This window comes from Canis lupus, chromosome 2, assembly GCF_011100685.1.
Source record: "Canis lupus familiaris isolate Mischka breed German Shepherd chromosome 2, alternate assembly UU_Cfam_GSD_1.0, whole genome shotgun sequence".
NCBI lineage: Eukaryota > Metazoa > Chordata > Mammalia > Carnivora > Canidae > Canis > Canis lupus.
The window spans coordinates 69,580,796-69,608,749 of NC_049223.1; the positions used below are offsets into that span (position 1 = coordinate 69,580,796).

At 54.5% G+C, this 27,954-nt stretch overlaps 1 protein-coding gene across 1 annotated transcript; it reads left to right on the plus strand.

The window, feature by feature from the left end:
• Positions 1 to 26,778, plus strand: LAPTM5 (lysosomal protein transmembrane 5). Its single transcript, XM_038531339.1, has 8 exons — positions 1 to 191; positions 16,467 to 16,560; positions 17,291 to 17,367; positions 18,993 to 19,124; positions 19,788 to 19,910; positions 22,186 to 22,281; positions 24,079 to 24,171; positions 25,436 to 26,778. The coding sequence occupies exons 1-8, from the start codon at positions 105 to 107 to the stop codon at positions 25,523 to 25,525; spliced, it is 792 nt and encodes a 263-aa protein (XP_038387267.1). The 5' UTR covers positions 1 to 104; the 3' UTR covers positions 25,526 to 26,778.
• Positions 26,779 to 27,954: the final 1,176 nt, after the last annotated feature.

The window sequence follows — 27,954 nt, forward strand, 5'->3', positions numbered from 1 at the left end:
GGCAGGAAGGAAGTGAGGAGGGCAGCCGGCAGCTTCCCCTTTTCTGCCCTGCTCCAGGCGCTGGGCTCTCCCCCTCAGTGCCTAGGAGCAGGGACGGTGGCACCATGGCCCCCCGCACGGCTGCCGTCCGCCAGACCTGCTGCTGCTTTAACGTCCGCATCGCCACCACCGCCCTGGCCATCTACCATGTGGTGAGTGTGCGGGCAGGTGCGGGAGGCTGGGTGCGTGCGTGCGTGTGTAAGAGCAGGGCCCCGATCCGCTGCCCCTGCCTCCACCCCCGCAGAGGGAGCCTGCCACCCTCCGCCTCTCCGTGGGACCCTGGACAGGTCCCCTCCGTGCCCGGGGCCTCAGTCTCCCCCTCGGTCAGGCTGGGAAGGGGGCCCTGCGGCCGCTGCTGCAGTGGGAGCAGGGCTGGGAGAAGGGTCATCCTTTCCAGCCAACGGAACTCACCGTCTTCCCGAGGCTCAGTTTCGGCCTCTGTAAAATGGGGCAAAATGAGCAGCTACAAGGTTCGAATGGATCAGCAGCCGGGAACGTGCTGTGGAAGCCAGGAAGCTCTGGAGAGGTGTGGGCTGGGGTTGTTGCCCGGGCGTGGAGTCAGGCCCTGCCCGGCGCAGGCTGCTTCTTTCCATGGGGGGCCTGGGCCAGGAGGCAGGTGGGAATCTCTCCCTTGTGCTCCTAGCAGGGAGGGATGGGCCAAATCCTCTGGGTTGACAGCTCGGCAGACCACTGCCTTCCCTCCACCAGAGAGGACTTGAGGTCCTGTGCCCAGGGGGAGGGTGGCTTGCCTGGTCCCACTCTGGGGCGCCCACCCGAGGAGAAGCGGCCTGGTGGTGGCTCCCCTTGGGAAGCTGGTGTGCACAGCCCCGGTGAGGAGCCCCTGTCTTCTTTTAGTGAACAGTGACTCTGGCTGAGCCACAGCCCCCTGGGGCCAGAGGCTCCCTGCTCTGTTTCGGTGGGTAAGAGTCAGGGTCTCTGTTCAGTCCTGCCCAGACCCTCCACCACCACCGCACAACTCCCAGCCACACGGGCTGCCCTAGACCCAGACGCCTTCCTCCTACGGTGACTCAGGGCCTGTGGTTAACAGTTCTCTCATGAGCCTAGAAGGGCTTCCTCAAAATTAGCCTAAATCTGGCATTCTGTGGTGGGCTGCTGTAAACTGCTTCAGCCTGGCTGCATCTGCTTCCTGTCTCTGGGGGCCGGGCAGGCTGGGCTGAGGCCTTCAGAGGGGCGGTGCCGCTCAGTGGTCAGTGCACAGCCTTGGGATGCACTCCTGCATGCAAATCCTGGCCTCACCGCTTCCTAGCTGTGCAGCCTTGGGCCACTGACTTCACCTCTCTGAAACCCGGTTTCCTCGCGGAGCAGAAGAGTACCTCTCTGATAGGGTTGTTGAGTTCCTATCTACAAGGCACAGAGGCAGCCCCTGACGCAGAGGAAATGTTTGTCACCAGTGTGCGTCAGACCCAGCGCCGGCTGCTGTGCCCCCCACTCCCGTAGTCAAGCTGTCAGACCCCAGAGTGCCGGTTTGGGGAGTTGCTCAGAGGTTGCCTCATCTACCTCCTGCCAGCACGAGAGGGATCCTGAGAGATGTGAATGGCACCTTGGCTGTCCCCACACCGAACCCGTAGGGCCCCTTCAAGCTCTGAGATTGTAGAATAGTCTCTGAAGGACAGTGAGGTACACAGAGGGGTCCCTGTGGGAAGCGGGCCCCTGGGCCCTTACCCCAGCTCTGCCACTACCTGGCCCTGTGCCCCAGGATGACTTTCTCTTTTGGGTTTCAGTTTACCCTTTACAAAAATGACAGGTGGGGATGTGGACTGGCTCAGAGGTTTCTTTTTTCCTTTTTTTTTTTTTTTAAGATTTTATTTATTTATTCATGAGACACACACACACACACGCAGAGAGAGAGAGAGAGAGAGAGAGAGAGAGAGAAGCAGAGACACAGGCAGAGGTACACGCAGGCTCTTTGCAGGGAGCTCGATGTTGGACTCGATCCCAGGACCCAGGAATCATGACTTGAGCCAAAGGCAGACGTGCAACCACTGAGCCACCCAGGCGCCCTGGCTCAGAGGTTTCAAATGCCAACTTGTTTCCAGGCCAGATGGGTCACGCAAGTGAGTGGAGAGGGGCAGAGGGACCTGCGCTGACCTGGGGGGCCCTGTCCTGGCTCTGTTCTGGCAGCTGGTCTCTGCTTCCGCTGATTATTGCCACAAAGGAATGTGGGTCTGAGCTGTTCTTCTGACATTTAGAGAGGCAGGAAGCACAGGCTTTTATGTCATGTTTTCTGATGTTTCCATGTCGGTGAATGATTCAAGGTGAAAAAGAAATCCCTGTGCTGGCCAGGCCAAGTCCACAGGCAGGCTGCGGGGGCCTGGTGGCTGTCCTGCAAACCCCAAACTTTGTGACTCTTGAGGCTTCTTCTTGACCTCACTGTCTGAGGTCCTCACCTGTACATGGTAAAGCAACATCAGTGCCTGCCCACAGAGCTGGAGGAAAAGTGCGGGCAAGTGATCAGGGCAGCCTTTTGGAGTTTGTACCATTGGTGGAGGAGTAGAGTTTGGTTGTATGGATGGGGAGGAATAGGTGCACAAAGTGTAGAGGCTGAGGGACGGTGGTTTGTGTAGGGGACACTACACAGGCCAACCGGGATGCTTCAGCTTGGGATGCAGGAGGTGGAAAGAGCTCAGAGTAACAAGCTGAAGAGTCTGGACCATCACTGTAGTGCGCTCTTGATATCTGGGACTGGAAAATTCTTTGTCATGTGGACTGAACTGCACATTGTAGGATGTTTAGCAGCATCATTGGCCTCTAACAAGGTGTTCATAGCTTCCCCGGGTTGTGATAACTAAAACTACCTCCAGACGTTGCCAAGGGTCCCCTGGAGACAAAATCATTCCCGGTTGAGATCCACTGTCAGTAATGTGAACCATGGGGAGCCATGGGACGTTCTAGAGCGGAAGGCATGGGAACAGAGGAGCCTGGAAACCGTTAAGACCAGCCCAGGCAGTCTTCTCTGAGGTCCTTGGTTGGTTCCAAGGGGGAATCAGCCTCTGGAGAAGCCTTTGCTCCTTCCCAGAAAGGGCAGGTGCCAGGGGGTTTCCCACGACCCAGCAGTCAGGAGGCAGGTGTGCTGTCAGGGGCTCTAACATCTGGATGGAAAAAGAGAAGCTGTTGTCCAGATGTGTTGATGGCCAGATTGTCATCATCTGGAGCCAGCCATGGATGACAGCTGCATACTGAGAGCTATTCGTGGACTTGGTGTCTCTGGGGAGGGTTAAATTTGGACACCAAAGACAGTGCTACACTTTATTGGTCATCGGGGACATTCTTATGGGAGGACCCTCCCATGTCCAAGGGCCAGAGGGCCTTCCTCAGGGTTCTGCTGGGCTTGTGTAGAGGGTTTGCTCAGTCATGGGTGATTTCTGACTGAAACTTGCATGTGTAGGAGGGTCAAATAGCTTTCTTAATTTGGCCTCTTTGGCTCTGGCTTGTCTGGGAACCCAAAGAACGTCCTAAATCAATGGCAGGAGGTGGGGATTTCTTTTGCCCAGAAATCTCTTTCTCTGCCATCTCCTCTCCAGGGTGCCTAGAATTGCATTAGAAATGCATCGTCCAGTGGCACCTGGGTGGCTCAGATGGTTGGGCGTCTGCCTTCAGCTCAGGTCATGATCTCAGGGTCCTGAAATGGAGCCCCACGTCCAGCTGCTCACTCAGCGGGGAGCCTGCTTCTCCCTCTGCCTCTCCCCCTGCTCATGTATCTCTCTGTCTCAATTGAATAAACAAAATGTTAAAAAAAAAAAAGAAATGCATTAATGATGAAAAGCTTATACCCACTTTAGGGCAAGGAGGGAAGGAGGCTAATGTTAGCTCTTTCTGGGTTCTAGGGTTGTGAAAGCTCTAATTTTTTTCTGCACTCCTATATTCTCTGTATTTGGTACCATGAGCATATACTACTTTTTTTAAAAGATAATTTTATTTATTTGTTTTGTTTGTTTGTTTCTTTAATTTTTTAGAGCCCCTGCAGGGGGAGGGTCAGAGGGAGAGGGAGAGAGAATCTCAAACTGACTCTGCCCTGAGATCACGACCTGAGCTGAAACCAAGAGTTGATCACTCAACCGACTGAGCCACCCAGGCGCTCCGAGCATGTACTACTTTTTAAAGTAAACTTAATTTTAGAATGGTTTTGGATTTACAGAATTATTGTGAAAACATAGTACAGAGTTCCTGTATGCTCCTCATCTGGTTTCCCCCCGGATTGGGAGTCGATGAGTCACAATCGATGAGTCCACATCAATAGCCTGACTCAAGCCCATGCTTTACTCAGACTTTCTCAGCTTTTCCCTAAACATCTTCCTTCCTCTGTCTCGAGACCCTATCCAGGATACCACGTTGCATTTAATCCTCATGCTTCCTTAGGTTCCTCTTGGCTGGGACAGTTTCTCAGATTTCCCCTGTTTGGGGTGACCTTGGCAGTTTTGAGGAGTACTGGTCATACATTTTGTCAAATATTCATCAAATGGGGCTTGTCTGGTGACTTTCTCTTGGATGGGCTTGGGTAAAGTGTTATTGGGAGGAGACTGCAGAGGTAAAGGGCCATCCTCAGCACATCATATCAAAGGTGTGGACTCCCGGACATGTCTTGTCACTGTTGATGGTAACCTTGATCACCTGGTGAAGGTCATGTTTGTCAGGTTTCTCCCCAATGCCCCCCACCCCCATACTGTCCTTTCTGGAAGAAGGTCATTTAAGGAGTAGAGAGCTATTTCTTGAGGGCAGACAAGCTATAGCATATTTGGGATATTTGGAATTTCTCGTGGGAGATTTGTCTGTTCTCATTTGTTATAAAACTAAATGATTTATTTATACCAGTAGAAACTCATGGATATTTATTTCATACTTTGGGTTCTAATTCAATGCTACTTTCTTTATTTGGTTGTTCTAGTATGCTACTTTTTTTTTTTTTAAGATTTTATTTATTTATTCATGAGACACACACACACACACACACACACACACACAGAGGCAGAGACACAGGCAGAGGGAGAAGCAGGCTCCATGCAGGGAGCCTGACGTGGGACTCGATCCCGGGTCTCCAGGATCACGCCCTGGGCTGAAGGTAGCGCTAAACCGCTGAGCCACCCGGGCTGCCCAGTATGCTACTTTTTAAATTGGCAAAACCACAACAAAAAAGTAAAGCAACCTCCATTATTTAAAGGAGTCTGTCCTTAATGCAGATCAATTCTCCAACATACCTTCATTTTCTGTGCCAAGCCCAGGGCCAGGGTGTGGGCCTGACACGTCAGAGCCTGTGCCTTCATCGGCTCAGGCTTTGAGTGACAGTGGTTTTGGTGGATAACAGTGCTGGCTGTCACAGGGGCACAGATGAGGGGTCTCAGCCCAGTCTGGGGTGGAGGGTGGGGATGCAGAAGCAGCTCTTGGAGGTGGGCCGGTGTGCCAAGGATGAGCAGACATGTGCCTGGGGCTGCTGGGGAGGGAGCAGCTTGAGCAAAGCCTTGGGGATGGGAGAGACCGTGTGATGTTTGGAACACTGAGAAAGTTCACGTTGCTGGGGTTTAGGGAGGGATGGCTGTGAGGTGTAGCAGAGGGAAGCTGGACCGAGGTCCTTGTTTCTTTTAGGCTTCAGAGCTGAAAGGATGGATCTCTGCTTGGTCCAGTCCTCTCATTTTATGGATGAGAAAGCAGAGGGCCAGGAATGTTCCTGCCTTGCTCCAGGTCACAGGGAGGTAGGGCAGGGGGCTCCTTCTGGGTCGTTGCTACCAGCACAGATACAGGGAATGAGCCAGTGAGTGAACAAATGAATTTCTTACCTGGCCCATGCGCTGGGGTGGTCCGTCTGTCTGGGAGGCCCTTCCCTCACCCAGTCTTCATTTCTTCTTTATGGTCCAGCTCACAGGAAGCTTTCTCTTCCAGAAAACCCTCCTGATTTGTCCTTGTCAGACTACCAGGGGTGGGGGGTTCTTCTTTCTCCTCCATTTTGGGATTGAAAGTCACAGCGCCGTCTCCATCACTGACCTATGATGTGACCTGGAGCAGGAAGGCACCTTTGCTGTCTGCACCTCAGTTTCCTTTTCTGTTAACTGAGGCTGGTAGTCTCTGCCTCAAGGGTGATTGCTTTGAGGTATTGAGCTGATATGGCCCTATCGGAGTAAGGAGCTGCAGGCTGGTGCCCAGAGAGGGCTGGGGGAGCAGAACCATACCTTTGAAAGCTCATGTGTTTGGGGCCTAAAAATAGACCCCAACTGCCAGGTGGGGAAAGTCCCGGATGAAAGTCTGTTAGAACCTCTGCCTTCACGCCTGATGCCCCCATGTGGGGCAGAAAGGCTCTGGTCTGTGCCCTTCCTGAAGGTGTGAAGAGGCTGGTGGGGGTAGGGTGGCAGTTGTGGCCTCACTCCAGTGCCATGGCCCCGGGGCCCTCGTTGGAACTGAGTTATGGTCTTAATCTCTGGGATGTGCACCCCATCTTCTAACTTATAAAATGGTGGAGGCCCACATAGCTCCTTGAGGAGACCATGGGTGCCACCAGACCAAATGGGGGCTGCACGCAGGGTCCTCCGGGGGCAAAGTGAAACATTTCTTGTGGCACCAGGCCTGGAGGGCTGAGTGATGGAGGTCTTCACCCTGGAGTGGGCAAGGAGAGACCAGACGCCAGGCTGGGCCTTCTCTTCTCCCCACTTCCTGCTTTTCAGGCCCAAGGGAAGGGAAGGAAGGGGCTTCTGGAAATGGGATGTGGGTGGTGGTCCCAGCCTTCAGGAATCATTGGGGTTGAAGGGACCCACTGAGTCAGAGGGCCATGGTGAGGGGAGGCACCAGCTGAGAAGAGGGGGTCCCCCCTAGAGCAGGGTCTGGGGGCCCCTTGAGACTGGCCCCGGGACTGGAGGGCAGAGTCTGGATGGGCTGAGGCTTCTCTGTCAGCATCCTGACCCTGAACCTCCCTGGGAAGTGGGGCTTATAATATAAGCCCAGGCCAGCAGACCCAGAGCCAGGACCGTCATGGAGAAGGGGGCCACAGAAGCCCTAACGAGGCAGGAAGCTGAGCAAGAGGCTGCACAGGGGAGCCTGCTGACTCCCTGCCCTTCCAGGCCGCAGCCCTGCTGTGAGCCCAGGGCATCCCTCCCCACCCCAGCCTCAATTTCTTCCCGTGTCAAATGGGAGCTAGTGACCCTGAAGTGCACGGTTATTCTGAGATTCACAGGAAACCAGGTGGAGACACACCCAGCACCTGATGAGCGCCCCACAAATGGCAACTAACACTGGAGCCCCCGTTCGGCAGGAGAAGAAAGGGGCTTGGGGAGGCCAGTCTGCTTTGCAGCCCGTGGTGGATAAGGAACAGGAGCCCCGGGGTTCTGCTCACGGCCCAGACCGTGGCGGGGAGGGCACGCTTCTTGGCAGTGATGGGTGAGGGATCGATGGTAAGATCCCGGGGGCCTGGCTGGTGGAAATGTGGAGCCCACAAGGAAAGACGCAGTTTCGATTTCACCCACAAAATGGGGAGAAGGTGGGAATAACAGAACTGGCCTGAGGTGAGGATGAAGGGATGTGGGCATCCCAAGGAGGCCCGGGCCTCTCCTGTGAGCCCAGTGGTTGTAGTAATAGCCATGGGGGAGGGTGGGAGGGCTTCACTCTGAAGGTAAATAGGGAACTGATGGTTTGGGGGAATAGTATGGACACAGAGTTTATCCCCAGATACTCAGGAAGTAGAGGCTGATGGGGGTTTGGGCCAAGCGTGGAGAATGACTCCGAGCCTCCCAAAAGGGGCTCCTCCTAAGGGAAAATTTGATGACCCGACCCCCTCCCCTAAACCCAACCACTGAATGGCGGAGGCCCCTGGGATTCACTGGGCCGGGGATTTCACCGAAAGGCTTGCCATGCTGTCTTCTTTCACAGGAACAGGTCTGGAAGGGCAGAGGGCACATGCGTGGGTGGGGGGCTCTGACGATGGTACCCCGGCTTGCCCAGACAGCCCAGGCCACTCCCCATGCAGTGCTACTGTCATGGCAGTTCTTACGCGACAAGGTGATAAACTGAGGCACGCACCATCTGAATCGTGTTCTCTGGAGCTCCCCACCTTTGGACAGCCGTCCTTCTGCCTGGGGTGCTCTTTCTCCTGGCCCTGCCAGTCCTGAAGCCTCCTGCTCTGTGGACCCCCTGTTCCCCCATGTCTCCTATATCCCTCCACCATTCCAGCCACACGGCAGCTGCCTTTTCCTGGGGGCCTCCTGGGTGCCCGGCACATGCATGACCCCCGGGACACAATCCCCAAGAGAAACTGCTCGCAGTTTCCTGCATGGGGCTTACCCTCACTTTTGCTTTTGCTCCTGCCTTTCCCTCTGACACACTCTCCCCACTGCCCGTAGGACAAGAACTCTAAGACTCACTGCTTCTCAGAAGCCTTCCCGGAGCCCCATGTCCTGGGCCCCTGAACTCCCCATCTTTGCCCCCGTCCCAGGGCAGCTCCCCACTCCCAAGTCCTGGGGCCCCCATGGATCCTGTCTTCTGGCCCGGAGGCCCAGAAGTCTGATTTATCTTTGTGATCTCCAGGGCCTGACGCATAGTAGGTGCCAGCTAATCTGTGTCTTATTTTACTTTTGCAAACCTTTCCTGGATGCGTAATTCACATATCACGAGTGTGCATCTTGATGAACTTTTACAAAGTGAACGCACCCGTGTAACCTCTCCCCGGCTTGAGAAATAGGACAAAACCAGACCCAGAGGCCCCTCCCTCATCGCCACTCTCACCCCACTGGCCTCCTCCAACGTATGTTCTAGAACTAGGCAGGAATGAGATTACACAGCAGGTGCTCCTCTGTGTCTGGTTTCCTTCTCTCAACACTGTGAGCTTCCTCCGTGTTGCTGTGTGCAGCCACCCCCGCCCCCCAACCCCCCATCATCCTATTTCTTTTTTTTTTAAGATTTTATTTATTTATTCATGAGAGACACAGAGAGAGAGGCAGAGACACAGGCAGAGGGAGAAGCAGGCTCCATGCAGGGAGCCCGACGTGGGACTCGATCCCAGGTCTCCAGGATCATGCCCTGGGCTGAAGGTGACGCTAAACCACTGAGCCACCCGGGGTTCCCCCATCATCCTATTTCATTGCAAGAATATACCACCATGTATTTGACTGTCCCTCTGTGGGAGGGTGGCTTCTGGCTTGAGGCTGTCACAAATAGAGTGGCCAGGGCCGTGGGGGCTTGTGGTTTGGTGTCCACACACAAGCACTTCTGCTGCTCAGTGGGTCTTTCCGAGTGGGTCTGTCTTTGGTAGCAGACACATGTCACCTCATCAGCTCCTCACGGCAGCCTCGATGCTTCTCTCTGTTCTACAGATGAGGGAACTGAGGCACAGAGAGGTCAAGTGGCCAGGCAGAGGGGTCAGTGAATAGTGCAGGGGGCAGGGGTGGAGGGAAGGGCAGCAGGGCAACAGCCTTAGCGGGGAGCTGGCGCTGGGGCCGGGCAGGGGCCGCAGCTGGGCTCGGGCTCCGGGAGGGCCTGGCAGACACTATCTGAGGCTGGTTGGGGCAGTGACTGGGGAGATAGTGCTGGGGGGGAACGGCCCCCACCCAGTTGTCTAGATAAGCCTCCACAGGAAGTATGGGGTGGCGGGGGAGAGGGTGGGGGAGGAGAGCTTCCTCTTGACGCTGATGCATCTGGTTGTCTTCTCCCACCCTCCTGCCAGACAAGCCAGGGGCCCCCAGGGAAAACAGAGTGGGCGGGTTGGGCGGGTGGGCTTCAGTGAGGCTGTGATGACACCAATGTCACCGCCTCTGGTGGTGATAATCGTTTAAGTGCACAGCAGCCCTTCCTTGGGACCCTGGGTCCCTGGAGTCGGAGGACACACGGTCAGGGTAGAGCAGTCCTGAAAAGGGAGAGGGGCAGGAAGAGGTACCCACTTCCCATTTTGCAAACTGCATGATCTGCTGAGGAAGGGTTAAGGGCATGCCTGGGCCTGGCTCCCCGTGCAACCTCGGTCAAGTCACACCCAGGCTCCCCCACAACCCCTCGCTCTCCCCTGACATAAGTGAGGCGGGGGGGGGGGGGGGGCGGGCAATCTGACCTCATAGATTTGCCAGGAGCAAATAAAGTGGAAGGCTAGGAAGGTGCCCCGCACCGGCTGGCGCCTAGCAGGTGCCCACCGCGGGAGGGGGGTTCTCAGTGAATGGTGCCCCCTGGCATCTCAGAGGGTGGAGTTCCTCCTGCCTGCTTCTGGGAAGTTGCATCCTGAGCCCGGGAGATCCGAGACAGTGGGCCCACCTTCCTGGGCTGGGAAGTGGTTTTGAGCCCCAGAATTGGGGATCTCGTGTCACCAACCACCATCATCATGATCGTAGTCACCACTCTCATATCAAGAGGTCACCACCCTCATCAACATTAGCAACAATGAATGTCAAGGCCGAATTATGACTGCAGTCAATCGCCACTTCCCAGGGTGCCCACCAGGGTTCTGTCTATCACTGCCACCCCTGCCACAGCCGTGGTCACCTCTATTGACGGCTGCCCATGTCATCGTAGCAGTCACCAGCATGCCGGAACCGGCGACACGACAGCCAGTGCCCACCTTGCAGCACGGCCGTCACGGTCACTCCCACCTGACCAGCATTTTGTCCACTACATTTGCCTGGAGGATCGCTGCCTCTACGGCCCGGGCCACATTCAGTGGCGGCCCCCTTCCTCCCACCCTCCCTGACTTTGCTACTTCTAGTTCAGCTCAAGCTGCTGGTGGCTCCTCAGAGCCACCAGGCAAATAGAAATTCTCCTGGCTTCCTGGCCACTTCCCCCCTTGCTGAGCTTAGGAAGGTTGTGTTTGTTATTGAGAAAGAAGGGAGGGGGGGATGGGAATGGGAACTGAAACCAGGAAGAAGCAGAGGGAAGAGGTGCAAAAGGGGAATGGGGAGCAGGAGTGACAGGGAGGTGGGCTGAGTATGGTCAGCACTGATGTGGTCTTATAGCCTGAGCCCTGGCTCGCTCTCAGGACTGAGGTTAATGCAGGCTCAGCAGCAGACCTCCTGTGTGAGCTTGGGCTGGCCACTGCGTCTCCCTGGGTCTCCCTTGGGCGCTGGTGACGTCCCCCCTCTCACGGAGAGGCACTCTGGCCCATGAGTTTCCTTGGGTCTGACCTGCCAGCCTTGGGGCCTCTGCATAGAGTGTTCCTTCTTCCTGGAATGCTTTTTGCTCTTCTCTGTTGAGAAGAGCCCTTAAACCCTGCTCAACCATCTCCTTTTGTGAAACCCTCCCCAAGTCTTCCAGATAGTGGTGATCACCCCCTCATCAGGGACCTATTGTCCTCTGCATATCCCTTGTTGTGACTCTGAACACACTGGTAACCCATGGTTTCCCCCTGGGGACCATGACACCTGCAGACCAGGCCAGGGTCAGTGGCTTGTCTGCACGGGGCCTGGAGCCAATATGTGCTCCGAGAGTATTTATTGGATGAACGAACAGAAGGAGTGAATGAATACCTACACAGATTAGTGAACCCTCCCCAACGATGTTCATCTAAGCAGCACTTGCTGTATGCCTGGCTTTGTGCTAGCGTGTCATTTGACCTGACAGTGGCCCTTTGAGGCAGGTCTGGTAATTGTCCCCATTTCCCCAATGAGGAGACAGGCTCAGAGAGCTCAGTGGCTCGCTCAGGGGCATGGAGCTTGGGTTGGGCCTGGGATCCCCCGACCCAAACACCCTAGCTCTACTCTGCCCGACCTCACTGCTGAAGAGGGAAGGCCCTGGGAGATGCTGTACTGGGGGAGAGGAGGATGAGTGGCTGCTGTCCCCCGGGCCCGTGGGAGCCCTGTCCTGTCCCAGGAGCTCGTGGGTCACGGTCCAGTCAGACCCTCAAAGCTCCAGGAGAAGTCAGCTCTCTGTCCAGGTGGGTACCGGCAGGGGTGGGGGTGGGGTGAGGGGCAGGTGAAGGCCAGGGGCCTGGGACAACTGGATGCTGGGGGGCTCCGGGCCTCCCCCAGCATACCCTATAGGTAAGCCAGGTACCTTCCGGGAACTATAAAGGCTCTTGGTTAGGGACTTGGGTGGAGCAGTGAGGGCCTTCTGATGAGCAGGGTGCAGCTCCAGGTGGGCCATCCTGGGTGACCTGGGTGTGAGATGCCATAGTTTGCAGGAGTTCAATCATCCCAGTGACCCTGGATGCAAAAGGGGTGCCTCTCCTCATTGACCAGAGAAGGTAAACCGAGGGCAGGGCAGAACCAGGAACTGGCCAGTGTTACAGCAGTGAGGCAGGTGGCAAGGAGGCCTCATGCCCCAGCTGCTGGCTCCTGAGCTGGGGGTATCCAGAGCTGCCGGGGACGGGGGACAGATGGTTGGCAAGACCCACTCAGCCCTGGGTAGAGCCCCGGACCCTTGGGCCGAGAGCACCAGGGTTCAGATCCCTGCCGGGCCATGTGAGTTCTCCTCTCTGAGCCTCTGTTTTCTCATCTGTAAAATGGGGGAAAATGTTGCTTCTCTTGCAAGGTTTTGGGAGGCTGTGATGTAAGCTTGTGTGTGCAAGGTCTGAGCACACAGTAGGCACTCACCAAGTGTTAGTTCCTCTCCATCCCATCTCCTAGGGAGCTGAGACTCCCATCTTCCTCCTGCAGATTAGGGGCCAGCAGAGGGCTGATTCTGAGTACTTTCCGGGAGCTGAGTACTTGCCTGGCTCTGAGCCTCAGGGCTATTGCCTGCCTTCTATGGACCTGCAGGGTTCTCACCTGGCAAACGGGGAAAGAATTATCTCCCTCTCCTTACACAACTGTTGAGAAGGTAGAAATGGAGGAAACCCAGGGGGTTTTTACAAAAGGAGGATGACTTCTAGCACCTGCTGCCCTGGCACAAACTATGTGTGTGGGGGAAGGGGATGGTGCTCCTCTGACTCTGCTGGGGTGCCAGCTTGGGAGTGGGGAAAGCTTCAGGCAGAGGTAGGAGGTAGGAGGTTGGGAGGTGCTGAAAGGACTGGCTGGAATGAAATCTAGGGCCCATTGGCCTGGGCTTGAATCCTGGCCCTACACCTTACCAGCTGGAGACCAAGGACAAGTTACTGGACCTTTCTGAGTCTCACTTCACTCATCTGTGAAGTGGGGGTGGGGGTATTCAGAATAGTCCCTCTGCCACGTTTGGGAAGATCATTGGAATGGTGTGGAGTCAGGGTGTGCAAACGTCCCTCAGCTTCCCTCCCCTTCTCGGGTCATAGGATATGGTGGAGGAGCTGGGAGGCCGTAGCTGGGATACTAATGGCACAATGGCAAAGCTGTGAGAGATGTTAGGGGCCAGAATTGAGGGATTGGAGACAGCTGTGGGTTAGCATTAGTCTGTAAAGTGGGGTGATGCCCGAGGGGACCACTGGGGCCTCGGAATGACAGTGTTAGAATTTCCAAATTCTGGGGCAGCCTGGGTGGCTCAGCGGTTTAGCGCTGCCTTCAGCCCAGGGCCTGATCCTGGAGACCCGGGATCGAGTCCCACGTCGGGCTCCCTGCATGGAGCCTGCTTCTCCCTCTGCCTGTGTCTCTGCCTCTCTCTTTCTCTCTGTGTGTGTCTCTCATGAATAAATAAATAAAATCTTAAAAAAAAAAAAGAATTTCCAAATTCTTCAACTATATTTCTTATTAACTTCTGGACTTTGTGTGTATGTGTGTGTGTTTTACGATGTTCATGATAAGCTGAATGGTAGCACATGCATATAATTATGAAGTAAAGAACTGTAGAGGAGTGTGTTCGAAAGGTTTTACTGACATAGGGACATGATCAAAATACCTGCACCCTCTGGGGTGCAGGTTAGCAGGGGCTCTGAGATGTTTTGGGGGAGTGGGGTGGGTGCCAAGGTGCCAGGAGAGTGCTCTGAGGTTGGGACTCTAGTCTCCACTCTGTCCCCAACTTGCTGTATGTCTTTGGGCAAGCCACCTAAGCTCTCTGAGCTTATCAACCAAGCAGAGGGCGCTTATAAAATACATGGGCAGAGGCTCTTTCAAGCAACTGGAGGTTGGAGTTGTCTGATTCTGAGCTTCGTTCCAGGTCTCAGACAACTCTGGATTCTTGGGACTTCCAGTCTTCTCTTGCCACACCTGGCCTGTCTAAGCCCACCCACCAGCACGTGTCTTACCTGTGCTCTGCTCGCACACCCCCAGGGGTGGGGAACTCACCCTCCCACAGGGTGCCCTGTCCTGTTCTGGATGCATCTGTCCTCTGCTTCCCTTTCTCCTTCCCTCATTAAAGGTGAAATTGGGAAGTGGAGGGGCTGGGGCCCCAGGCTTCAGGGGCTGAGGAAGCGGCTTTTCTCTCTTGGGTTGTTTCCTGTGGGTTCCAGCCACAGCCCCCACAGCATCAGCCTTCCGCTCTGGGCTGCTCTCAGCATTTTGGTGAAACAAAGCTGTTTTTGTTTCACCCTGCACCAGGTATAGGGGGCAGCTAGAGTGAGCTCGCTGTCCAACCCCCCACCCCACCCCCAGAGCCCTGCTCCAGTCTGGCTCTGCCACTGCATGCAAGCTCACATCAGTCAAACGCAGATTGGTTTGCTGAGCACCCCAGGCTCAGTGCTTTGCAAATATGGTGCAATTTATTCCTTACTCTATGCAGTGATTGCCAGTTTCCAGATGAGAAAACTCGGAGAGGTGAAATGAGTTGCCCAAGGTCACATACTGACTTGGATTCAAATCTATCTCTGTCTGACTCTGGAGCTCAGCTCTTTGTCACTCTTCTGTGTGGTCCCCTTCTGCCCCCCTGAACATAATGAAACATGGCAGGAGGACACATTGAGACCTACGTCTAGGAACGCCTGGGTGGCTCAGCAGTTGAGCATCTCTGCCTTCGGTTCAGGGCATGACCCTGGGATCTGGGATCGAGTCTCTCATCAGGCTCCCTGCATGGAGCCTGCTTCTCCCTCTGCCTGTGTCTCTGCCTCTCTCTCTGTGTGTCTCTCATGAATAAATAAATAAAATCTTAAAAAAAAAAAAAAAAAGAGACCTGCGTCTAAGCTGAAAAAAAACCCAATCAGCAAGCGGAAAACGGTGTTGGTGTTTGGGTGCCTGCCAGTTAAGCGTGAGTTCTAGTGCAGGGCCACCCAGGAAGCCAATGTAAACTTCGGCCTTATTAATAGAGGTAGGGCATCCACTACAAGGAAGAAAATAGTCTTGTGATTCTCAGTATAGGCAGATGGTGCCTGGAGAACTGTGTGTAGCGGTGGGGGAAGGGAAGGAGGCTTGTTGCAGGGACATGGACACACAGAAGACCGCGAGTTCCTGTGGCTGGAAGTATTTAAATAGAGGCTGCTTGGCACAAGAGTCCTGTGTTGGATGGCAGAGGGCACAGGCAAGGTGACCTCCAAGGTCCTTTTTTTTTTTTTTTTAAAGATTTTATTTATTTATTTGAGAGAAAGAGAGAGAGAGAGGGAGAGAGAGAGAGACAGAGAGAGTGGGAGGGCAGAGGGAGATGGATAAGCAGACTCCTCCTTGAGCAGGGAGCCCGACATGGGCCTGAATCCCGGACCCTGGAATCATGACCTGAGCTGAAGGCAGACGCTGAACCTACTGAGCCACCGAAGCATCCCTCCAAGGGGGCTGCAGTTTTGTGGCTGGACTTCAGCCATCACCAGGGCCACAACACTCGGACCCATCAGATTTGGATGGGGCCCATTCATTTGTCCGTTCACCCCGTCCCTCCATCCTCCCATCCATCCTCTACTACAGTAGCTGGAGCGGTGAACGAGAGGCTTAAGCCTTCCCTGCCTGGAACCTACAATCCAATGGGGGTAACAGCAATCATAATAGCGAGCCTTGGTGTTTTAAGTGAGTTATTCCATCTGGCCACAGTACTGCTCTGCGAAGCAGGTATTATGATCTGCATTTTGCAGATGGAGAAATCGAGGGGCCGTGGGGGATGGGATTGGCAGGGCTCCCTGGGCAGTCACGGATCAGTTGCTGCCGGGCTATGTTGATAATTCTAAGAACCTGGAGCTCTGTGATGCTCAGATGCTGTGATTAAGATCCCATGATGCCCAGAGCCTGTTGTTGTAAAAGGGGGTGCTGAAGAGGGGCCCAGTCACTGGTGGAGGAGCCCTCAGGGCCGCCCCACCCCCAACTTTGACCTTCAGTAGTCATAGTTATCGTTTTAGTGAGAATCAGGCGTGGTTCTAAGTGCTCTCCCGGGATGTTCGGGATGTTCGCACTTTCTCCTCATAATAACCCTCTTAAATAGCTCCAGGCACTATCCTCATCATACAGATGGGAAAACTGAGGCACAGAGAGGCCGAGCAACTTGCCGAAGCTCACACAGGTGGAAAAGGAAGAAGGAGCTTGAGCTTGTCTATCTGTACAGGCCACACTTTATCCCCAGGAGCCCCATGGACCCAGCCTGCGGGCCTTCCATCTCCTCCAGGAGCCTCCCCACAGGCCCCCACTCTGGACTGCCCGCCACCAGGGGTGGGAGGCGGCAGGGTGGAGCTGTGAACTGACCCACGGTCTGTCTGCCTCCAGATCATGAGTGTGTTGCTGTTCACCGAGCACTTAGTGGAGGTGGTTCATGGCAAGGCCTCCTGCAAGGTCTGGCGGACGGGCTACCTCAGGCTCGGTAGGTCCAGGGAACTCGGAGCGGGAGGGGCAGGTGCAAGGAGGGGCAGGTGCAAGGAGGGGCAGGTGTGGGGAGGGGCAGGTGCAAGGAAGGTGTGGGGAAGGGCAGGTTGGGGAGGGGCGGGTGAGAGGAGGGGCCCTGGCTGTGGGCAGACTGGCTGAGGTCTGACGCCCCACCTCTTCCTTCTGAGCCTCAGACATTTCATCTGCAAATAGAGACCTGTCCCCACCCTAGTATCTAGGTGTGAGAGCAGACAGGAAGGTGCTTTGTCAATCTGGCCGGCCAGGAAGGTGACAGCAGGACTCTCCTGCTCACATCTGTCTGTGGCTGCCCACCACCCTGGAATAAAACAGAAACTCCCACCGTGGCATCCAGCCCCTGCCGACCTCTGGCTGCGGGTCCCAGCACCCCCTCGAGCTCCCTGCTCCCGATGGGCTGACCACAGCAAGCTCAGCTGCCTGGGCTCCTGGTCACTCAGCTCACAGGCTGGCCTCCCCCTGGCTAGAGCAGCCCGGGGCCACCCTCTCACCCTGCAGCCGGGTTACCGAAATGTTGTGTTTGCTGTCTCTGTGGTCCTCCAGGGCTGAGAACTGCAGGAGGGCAGGGTCTGGGCTGGCTTGCTCACTGTCACGGCCTCCACACCAGTGATTCCCAAAATGTGGTCCTTGGAACCCGCATGGGTGTCCTGGGGGCACCTCCGGGCCCCTCACTACTGTCCCTTGCCTTGCAGCCAACCTGATCTCCAGCTTCCTGCTCATCATCATGCTCTTTGTCATCAGCTTGAGCCTGCTCATCGGAGTGGTCAAGGTGAGGGCTTGGTCGGGGTCGGGGAGGTTCTGGGGGCTGGCCGGGACCCTCAGCTATCCTCCTGCCCCCTTCATATTCACACCCACTGGGTGAACAGCACTGACAAGAGGGTGGGAGGTGGGTGCTTTGGGAGACCCCACTTGTGCCCCAGGGATCTTCAAGCTTGAGGACAGTATGGGAAGCCTCGTTTCCACACCAGCCTTCTGGGGCTGGAGGCCCTGGCTCCCGCTGACACGCACCCTCCAGGGTGGGGGCACGCACACAGATACTTTGGTCATACTAGCTGCTAACCTTCATGGTTGGAAGCTGCAAATGCAAGAAGCAGGGAATTTTGGTAGAGAAAAGAGGAAGGGTCATTTTGAGGTGTGGGGAGGTGAAAAAACAGTGGGTTTTGTAATCAGTGAGAGGAACCAGAGCAGAGAGAGCAGGGGGGCGGGTAGACTCTTGTGGCTCAGTTCCACCCAGCTAGCTGGGGAGGGAGGAAAGGAGGGAGGGAGAGAGAGAGAGAGAGAGAGAGAGAGAGAGAGAGAGAGAGAGAGAGAGAGAGAGAGAGAGGCTGTAGCTCAGTCTTCTGCGAAGAGGAACCGGTCTGTCCCTCATCCCCCAGGGGGCAGGAAGCCAGGGCCTCACTGCACAGCCACCAAAGCAGGACCCAGCAAGAGTGGCCTCTTCCAGGGAGCCTGTGGCCTGGCAATCACTGGCCAGGAGACTGGTGCAAGGAAGGATCAGGGGCTGCTTTGGAACACCTTCACCTTGCCTGCACCCCCCTCATCACTCCCTTAGCTAACAGCACCCTTTCGAAACTCTGTACCCCAGGGAGTGACTTTACCTTGTGCCAGGTGGGTCCTGAATTATTGTGCAGAGACACACATGGTCCAGCTAGAAAAGTGGACTGGGTGGTCCAGAAGGCCCTGAGATTGAGTCTGGGCTCTTCTGGCTGCCTCCTGAGTGATCTTAGACAGCCACATGAGAAACCACAAAACCACCCCTTCTGTGATTTTGTCCCCAGTGGCGAGTTCATGTGCCCTCATATTGGTCACAGTAGTCACTTGCTTTAAGTTGAAGGAGAGGGACTTCAGCCTCAGCCACCCAGGGCCTCTGACCATGACCACACACCCCAAGAGTGGCCCCCACAGAGGAGGGTCCCACCATCGCAGCAGTGTGGGCTTCCCCTGCCACCATCGGACCTTTGCTCATGTTGGCCCTTCTGCCTCCAATGCGCTCCCCGTTTCCCCCATGGTTCTTACCAGATCTAGCCTCAGGGTCCCCACCTCTAGGAAGTCCTCTCTGATGTAAAATGGACACAAAGCCCCTCCTGGTGGGGTTCTTCAGAGCAAGCAGGGTCAGAGCCGGCTCCCGGTGGCCCTGGATCTCTGTAGATGGGGACCCTTGCTCGTGTGTCCTGGGACACCAAGACGCCTGGCCCTCAAGGCCTGGGTTTTACCTCCTCCCCATCCCAGAACCTCAGTCAGAGGAAGGTGCATGGGTCCACCTGAAGCTAAGGCAGGAGGGGGTGACGGGAGAGAGCCGTGTTACCCCGGGAGGGACAGGAGCTGCCAGTGCGGGGGGCGCACGGGGCATCAGTCTCCGGCAGACTGCCTGACAGTGCTGGGCCTGTCTTCCAGAACCGGGAGAAGTACCTGCTGCCCTTCCTGTCTCTGCAAATCATGGACTTCCTGCTGTGTCTGCTCACCCTGCTGGGCTCCTACATCGAGCTGCCCGCCTACCTCAAGTTTGCCTCCCGGAGCAGCCGGGTGGTGAGTACGCAGCCCCGTCCCACGTCCCATAGTCGGCCCAGCCTGGGCAGGGGGCAGGGGCTCAGGCTAGTGCGGTGGCAGCGCCCGGGGCCCTCCTGGGCTGATGAGCCCGAGCCCATCCAATCACCTCAAGTTCCTTTGTCTGTAAGATCCACCTGCGAGGGCTGCCACCCGTGTGGGCCACGGGCATTAAGTGAGGAAAGGTTGCCCTCCGAGGGCCCAGTGATGGCCCTGTGGGTCAGGGCCTTGTGGGCACTACATCGCAGGGAAGGGGACATGTGCGCCTCAGTCCCCAGCCTCTGCTTTGTCCCTGTTTTGTCACCACATTGAAGGAAGGAAGATACAGTCGGTTAAAGCCAACAATGAGCATCCACGGGGCGGATGCCAGTGACGGGGCTGCCAATCCCTGACTCTCCCTAACTGTTGCCCTGGAAGTTAGGGAGTGGCTGGCCCCGGGCTGGGCATCGGGAGACCCTGGGCAGAGGCCGGGTCCTGCCAGCCAGGGCAGGAATGTCCAAGAAGCGGGCATCCATTCCTTTCTGGGTCCTGTGGGCTGGAGAGTCCCCGGTGTCTCTGGCTGATGGCCTCTCGAACAGCACCGGGACCTCCAGCTTAGGGCTTCATTGCTGGTTTGTCTCCTTCCTCCTGCCTTTGCGCCCCAAGGGTCCCTCCAAGGTCCCACTGATGACCTTGCAGCTGCTGGATTTCTGTCTGAGCATCCTGACCCTCTGCAGCTCCTACATGGAAGTGCCCACCTATCTCAACTTCAAGGCCATGAACCACATGGTGAGTCTGGGCCAGGGGCCCGCCCCCATCACTGGCTGTGTGGCCGTGAGCGAGCTGTGTCCCTTGTCTGTGCCTCCATGCTTAGGTTCCCTAGAGATGGAGCCCGGGAGGAGGATGCTTGTGCTAATGATTGATTGCCGGAGAGCTCCCAGATAGACACTTGAGGAGGACTGGGGACAGCATGGGGCGGGACAAAGGGAAGGAGCCGGGCAGACGTGTGACCTTAGGGGTGGCCCTGCCCCATCCTACAGGGAGCCCTGCTGTGTGAATTCCATCACAGAAATAATACTCGTTTTTTATGCTTGGAGAGAGGGGCACTCAACACATCTCAGTATGGCCCCACGGCTTCTCTGCACAGTTTTAGGGCACTACTCAATATAAGTAAAGAGGACCAGACGACTTCTTCAGGTCCTCTATATCCCTTGATTGATGACAAAGCAGCCTGGTCTTTATAAAGATATGTCCTCAGATTTTTGCGGATCTCCACATTAATACCACTACAGTATGTCATTATCCTTCCCTTCCCGAATATGGCATAATTTTACCAGAGTAACCACACACACAATACATAAGAAGCTACAAAAACATTCAGAAATGACAGGCTGCGTAATTCCCAGGCTCATTTGTTGCCTACACGACTTGTTCCCACACATCAGCGTTGCAAAATAATGTAACACTTCAGATAGAGCCTTTTAAAAAATATATTTTACTTTTTAATTTAAATTCAACTAATTAACATGTAGTGTATTATTGGTTTCAGAGGTAGAAGTCCGTGATTCATCAGGCTTATATAACACCCAGTGCTCGTTCCATCACGTGCCCTCTTTAATGTCCATCACCCAGATACCCCATCCCTCCGACCCCCTCTGCTCCAGGGACCTTCAGTTTGTTTCCTATGATGAAGAGTCTCTTATGGTTTGTCTCCCTCTCTGATTTCATCTTGTTTCATTTTTCCTTTCCCTCTCCTATGATCCTCTGTTTTGCTTCTTAAATTCCACATAGGAGTGAGATTATCTGATAATTGTCTTCCTCTGATTGACTTATCTTGCCTAGCATAACACCCTTTAGTTCCATTCACGTCATTGCAAATGGCAAGGTTTCATTTTTTTTGACGGCTGAGTAGTATTCTGTTGTATGTATATACACCACGTCTTTATCCATTCATCTGTCTACGGACATCTGGGCCAGATAGAGCCTTTTGCATCGTCTTTTATATAATCCCATTTGTTTGGTTTAATGTTGCATTTAGCATGTCACTCCAAAGTGTGCATAAGCATAACAGAAACTAAACACAACCCACCATCTCATTCTCAACATTAGAAATGATTATGGCAGGGACGCCTGGGTGGCTCAGCGGTTGAGTGTCTGCCTTCGGCCCAGGGTGTGGTCCTGGAGACCCGGGATCGAGTCCCACGTCAGGCTCCCTGCATGGAGCCTGCTTCTCCCTCTGCCTGTGTCTCTGCCTCTCTCTCTGTGTCTCCCATGAATAAATAAATAAAATCTCAAAAATGAAAAGAAAGAAATGATTGTGGCAGTATAGTCAATGATTTTGTGAAGTTCATATCTCAGTTCTATACATATTGTTAAGGCATGATGAAATTCCTGAATCAATGAAATATCAGAGTTGAAGAAATTAAGGATGTCCACGATAAACACACACACACACACACACACACACACACACACACACACTCAAATAAACAAACATAAATAAAGACTTTCTCTAAGGAAAAAAAAGAATAATATTCGTTTCTTACAGTCAAATGTAGTGACTTGAAATGGTAAACAGTCACTGTCTCACACTGTTTCTGAGGACCAGGGATTTAGGAGTGGCTCAGCTGGGTCATTCACACTCAGCACCTCTCATGAGGTCTCCCCAGAAATGGGGATGGGGCTGCGGATGCCCAAGGGCTTGACTAGGTCTGGAGGGTCCACTCCCACGATGGCTTGCTGGCACAGTGGGGGCGTGCATCCCAGGTATGTCAGGCTTGGGCGGTTCCTTCAATGAGCCTCGCCTCTGGAGAAGGCCCCACTGCAGCTGGAGGTGGGGGCTCTAGCCAAGCAAGAGCCAGCTGGGTGGGCATCTGCTGCACCTGCTTCCCTCAGTGTGCTCGCCCGTTGCAGGTGGCCGATGGCAGGTAGCGCCTGCCTCTAGGGCGGTGGCAGGGATCAACGGGGACAGCGGTTGTGCCACACCACGTCTTCCTCTATGTGTGGATGCTGGAGGAGTTCCTTGGGAGGAGAGGCACTAACTTGGCTCCCGAATCTGTTGCAGAATTACATCCCCAGCCAGGAGGGTGTGGCTCACAGCCAGTTCATCAAGATGATGATCATCTTCTCCATCGCCTTCATCACTGTCCTCATCCTGAAGGTGAGGGCCCCCTGAACACGGCTCTGGGAAGGGTGGGGAGCCTGCACTGCACAGGCCCCCCTGACACCAGACTGTCAGGAGGCAGGGGTGTCACCAGCTGTCTCCCACTGATGCCCTCCCTGCTCTTGACTCCTTACTCCACCACCCCACCCCACCCCAAACCAGCTCCTTGGACCCCACTTGGGATCCTTGGGATGAAGGAGGGGATCTGTGAAGACCATCAGCATCCGGGTGTCAGGGACTTAATATATAACCCAGAGAGACCCTGATCCAGGGAAGGAGGAGAGATTCAGAGAGTTTTGGATGTGAGTCCCAGTTCTCCCCTTGCTAGCTATGAGGTTTCCTTTCAAGTCATTTCTCTCTGGGCCTTGGGTCTCATCTATGAAAGGGACAGAATGAATATTGCTTTGCCCTTCTCACAGTTTTACATGATTCAGGCACCAACATGTAGATGGCTCCTGAGGTCATATTATTAGAGGTTTGCTCATGTGGAAGAGGGAGGGGAGTGGTTTTATTCTTCTCTGAGGTGGTCAGGCCCAGAAGATAGAGTCCCACTTCAGGTCCCCATTCTAAGAGAGATATGACAGACTGGAGTGTGTTAATAGCAGCACAACCAGGAGGGTGAGAAGGTTAGAACACTCTGCCATCTGAGGGGGTCAAGGAAACGAGGGCAATTCAGCTTGGAAAGAGGAGACACGATGGCTATCTCCAAGTACCGGAAAGACTCCCATGGGGATTCTAGAGGCCAGAACGAAAGCCAGTGTCCCAAAGCCCAGGGGAGGCTGATGTCGACTCAACAGAAGGAAGGGCTTTCAAGAATATTCTTTTCTAATTGTGAAAGTAACGTAGGGTCACCGTAGAAATTTGGAAACAACAGAAGACCAGAAAGAAGGCAATCAGCTCACCATCCACCACCACTCAGCGCCCCTGATATCTGAGCGCATTTCCTCCCAGTCTTTCTGTGTGTGTGTGGGTGTAACCGGCTGTCACTGCCTCCTTTTACTGGGGACCCCGAGCAGCCTCTGCCATCACCTAATGCCATCCTGGAAACGGAACTTCACTCCTCTGAGCCTTCCCTCAGAGGACGGACCTAGCACCATCCTCTTCAGCAAAGGGCAATGAGAACTTTCCTGAAGGCTTGGGGGAACCAGCGCGGGTTGGCGTCATACACGGTCCTGGACCATGACTCCCCAAGGCCCACCACACACTCTGTCTCTCCCGCCTCCAGTTCTTTATCCCCCTTGGAGGGGACTTCTCTCTGTGTTCCTCACTCTCCTCACTGGCCACCGTTCTCACCTGCTTCCTACTTCATTCTTTTAACATTCATTTTATTTATTCCTGCCGCCTCTAAGTCCCCACCATGGGGTTCCATGAAACAAGAAGACTTCCAGAAGGCAGGACCCACCTCCTTCCTTAGGAGGCAGTTTGGGGGCAGAGAGAGACCCACTGGCTATTGTTCCTTGAACAAGTCCTGGGGGCTTCACTCCTGGCCTTGGAAGTCCCGGCAGTGCTCTTTCATCAATCACTAAGAGAAAGCAGTTGCTTTCATCACTTGCCATCTCAGGAGGTAGTGAGCTTCCAGCCTCAGGGGGCAGAGAAGAATGGTTTGCAGGGCCGTTGCCCCCAAAGCCCCCTTCTGTGCTAGGTCTGTAGGGCAGTGGAAAAAGCAATATTCAGAACACCTGGGGCTGGCAGGTGAGGTACCCCTCAACCAGGAAGTGCCCAGCATCTGTCCCAGGCATGCTGGGGTAGTGGGGATGGTCAACGAAGCATAGTCTGACCTGGGTCTTTTTGCAGGTCTACATGTTCAAGTGCGTGTGGAGATGCTACAAACTCATGAAGTACATGAACTCAGCTGAGGAGAATAGCAGCTCCAAGATGCTACCGAAGGTGAGCCTGGGGATGGGGAGGGCCAAGCCCCAGCCCTGCCACTCACCCCGTCACCTGGGGCAGGTGTCTCTCCTTCCCTGGGTTTCGGTTTCTCCACTTGTGAGATGATTAGGCCAGAAGAAATGTGAAGGTCTCTTTCAGCTCTGATAGTCTAGGCTTCTGTTCTTTCATTCATGCATTCCACATTTTTTGCCTCTTACTCTTTGTTGGCCTAGTCTCCAACCCTGGGAGCGCAGAGAAAACTGAGATGTCATCCTGTCCTAGGGGAAGGTAGAGCCCAGAGTGAATCCAGACACAGAGATTGGACTGCAATGTAGTGTGAAGCATGGGGGGAAATGGGAACACAGAGGAGGTACCTGGCCTCCTCTGGGGTATCAGGGAAGGCTTCCTGGAATGGGTGACACTTGACCAAATGTCAGCTGATGCAAGTTAGCTGGGAAAGGGGAAAGGGCCTTCTAGGCAGAGGGATGAGGTGCACTTAGAAGCAGCTCGTTGGAGACATGATGGGAAGAGTGTAGCTGGTTTACATTTCCCCTGTCACTTTCCTCATCTATAAAAGGAGATTGTATTAGTGGAGACTCTTTTGTTTGCAAGTGGCAGAAGCCCAACTCAATCTGACTTACATGGAAAAAGGAAATTTATTTGCTCCCAGAACTTCAAAGTCCAATGGAGGTCTGGCTCGTGGAGGCTGGCTGAGTTGTGACACCTGGATGTGATCTCATCCTCTCCATCTCTTGATTCTGCTTTGTTGGGTCCATTTTCAAGCAGCCTTTTCCTCATGATGGCAAAATGGCTGCCAAAACCCCCAGGTTGACATGCTACCGTCTCCACAACCCCAGGAGCATGTCTGATGGACCAGCTGGGGTCACTAACCAAATCCCAAACCAATGACGTTAGCCAGGGAGGATGAAATTCTACTTTGAATGGCCATACTCAAGTCGCCTGTCCCACCCCCGACCTGAGGGGTGAGACCAATTCTGAAAGCACGTGGACTGAGAAGTTTTTCCCAGGAAAAATGGTGCATTGTCAACACGACAAGGGGGCTTGAAGCCGGACTGGCAGATATGAGTCTGTCCCCTATAGGAATAGACACTGCCCCTGTCTCGTGCATGCCGTGTCTAGCATAGGAAGTACCCAAGGTGTGCTGGTCCTCACCATCAACCATTTTGCCGGAGGTGGGGGTTGGATGGAGCCCCTTGACTCCATGTTGGGATCCTGTTCCTTCCGGCCCGGTCCTTAGCCCCCATGTCTCTGTCACTCCTAGGTGGTCCTGCCGTCCTACGAGGAAGCCCTGTCTCTGCCATACAAGACTCCGGATGGGGGCCCAGCCCCACCCCCCTACTCAGAGGTGTGACGCCCACCAGGCCCCAGCCCTGGTGCTGGGAGGGGCGGAGCTGTCTCATCATCCGCTTCTCTGCTTTGGTGGCCGCCTCAGCTTGGGTGACCCACCCAGCTGACTTCAGGACAACCTGCTTGTGTCCCCCTCGCTGGCCTGCTTTTCCCATGGGGCCTGGGAGATGCTCACAACTGGGTCAACTTCAGTCTGAAAGACTCCTTGAATCTCTCGGAAATTTGGTCCAACAGGCCTCGGCTTATTTTTGATAGGCCCCAACACTTGTTCAAACCATTCATCGTCCTGAATTCAGTGAGTTTGCTGAAACCACTTCAACGTGACCAGTTTAACTGCGTGGCTGACAAATGAAAAGCACCCTTCTCGGTGCAGGGAAACTAGCTCGGTCAGACAGCCACGGTCCGTCGCATTGGGTTTTAGACCGTTGTCTGTTCACACGGCAACGCAGCCAAGTCATCATGCCTTGGTCCTCCCCACCAGACACATCTGTGCGATTTCTTCAGATTGCTTGTTTCAACAATTATGGAGAGCCAACCACCAGTCGATTCAAACCAGGGATAAAATTCAATAACAACAATAAAAATCAAATTAGTCCCAAACCGTTCCCTTCAATCTAATCCAATAACTGGCTGCCCACTAAGGTCAATTCGGTACTTCTGAGGGGCTGAGTAATTGTTAGTTCGAACGAAAATTCAGGCAGTTGCCAAACGCCATCCAATTGCTACTTCCAGGAAATGCCAGTTGTTACAATTACCGAACTGTCCTGACCAACACACAATTGTTTTGCTGAAGACAGACGATCGTCACCAACAACCAGCCGCATGTAATCAGTGTAGTGGTGCAGCAGTGGGATCCGTGACGAGGGTGGCATCAGGCGAGGCTGTCTCCGGCAGCAAGCTGGTGGGCCATTCCACAGGGTGGCCCATCTGTTGCCAATTCAGGCAGGGGCACCTCTGATCTGCCCAATGCTTGTGCTTATGCAGAAATTTAGCCCTGACATCGGGCAGGTCCGATTGCTGGACTAAATCCACATGTCAGTTCAGTCAAAGCAGGCAAACTCTTTGTGGGCGCAGACCCTGCCAGGGGGGCTTGTTTCGGTGGTGGCAGAAGGGAAGATAGGTCCTCTGGGATCTGGGAGTGGGGGTTCAGAAGGAGAGGGCTGTGTAAGAGGCTCCCCACTGGCACCCCTTTGTTTAATTGCTTTGTGTGTGTTGGGGAAGAAGGTTCAATAAAGCAGCGCCACGCTTCTCTTTGGCTACTGTGGTTCTTTTTTTTTCTTTTTTAAAAAAATTTATTTATTTACTCATGAAAGACACACAGAGAGAGGCAGAGACACAGGCAGAGGGAGAAGCAGGCTCCATGCAGGGAGCCCGACGTGGGACTTGATCCCAGGACCCCAGGATCATGACCTGAGCTGAAGGCAGAAGCTCAACCACTGAGCCACCCAGGCGCCCTGTTGCTGTGGTTCTTAAATTGTGGTGTAGGCAGGGCTGGGAGCTCGGCCTCCTTTTCCCCCCAACACATACATACACACATACACCGCCCCCCCCTCGCCCCCGCCCCAGAATTCATTCCATCCAGAAACAGGGACCACGTCCAGTAGCAGAGTGTCATGACCCGTCTCTGTTTCTAATCACAAGTCACAGGCCACGTAACTACCCTGATGTCCCCCCAGATAAGGTGTGAAGTCTAATCACCTGGAGAGTGCCTACCTGGAGCCAGATCCCGTGCTGGGTGCTGGCGGTGACTGTTAGGGGTCAGACTTGCCTCCAGTTACCCACAGTCTGAGGTGAGAGGAAGACAGATTCATGAGTGATTTTAATAGGCCGTGGCCAACGCCACATAAGGGAAGTCCCAGAGACCCCTAGAGTCAGCGAAGGCTTCTTGGAGGACCTTTCGCCAAGCTGAGTTTGGAAGGATGAGCGGGCAGCAGTAAGCAAAGGGAGGAAGGATGCAGAGGGCCCCCCGTGGAGGCGGGCAGAGGAGCCGGGGTATGTGGGCCAGTGTGGCTGCAGGTGAGGATGGGGAGCCTGGGGGAGTCATGGTGCTTGGATCGTGGAGAGCCTTTGCATTCATTAGGGTCCTTTGGCCGCAAGCCCACTCTGGCTCACTTCAGCCAAGAAGGGCATTTGCAGGAAGGAGGTGGTTGCAAGTAACAGAAACTTAACGAGCCAACTTAATTAGAAAAAAATAAAAAGGTGGTTGTGATGTTTCTTGGCTCACATAAATGAAAAGTCCGGAGAGTTTTGGCTTCAGGCATGGTTGGACCTGGGAATTGAATTCTTCAGTAATCTCTCTCTCCCTCTCTCTCCCTCTGGACTTCGTCCTCCAAGGCTGAGCTGCAGAGCCGCCTGCCTGGGAGTGAAGTCAGCAGAGAGCCCAGGGCAGCATGAGTTGGGCTTGGTCACCAGCACTAATGGAGCCTTGAATGT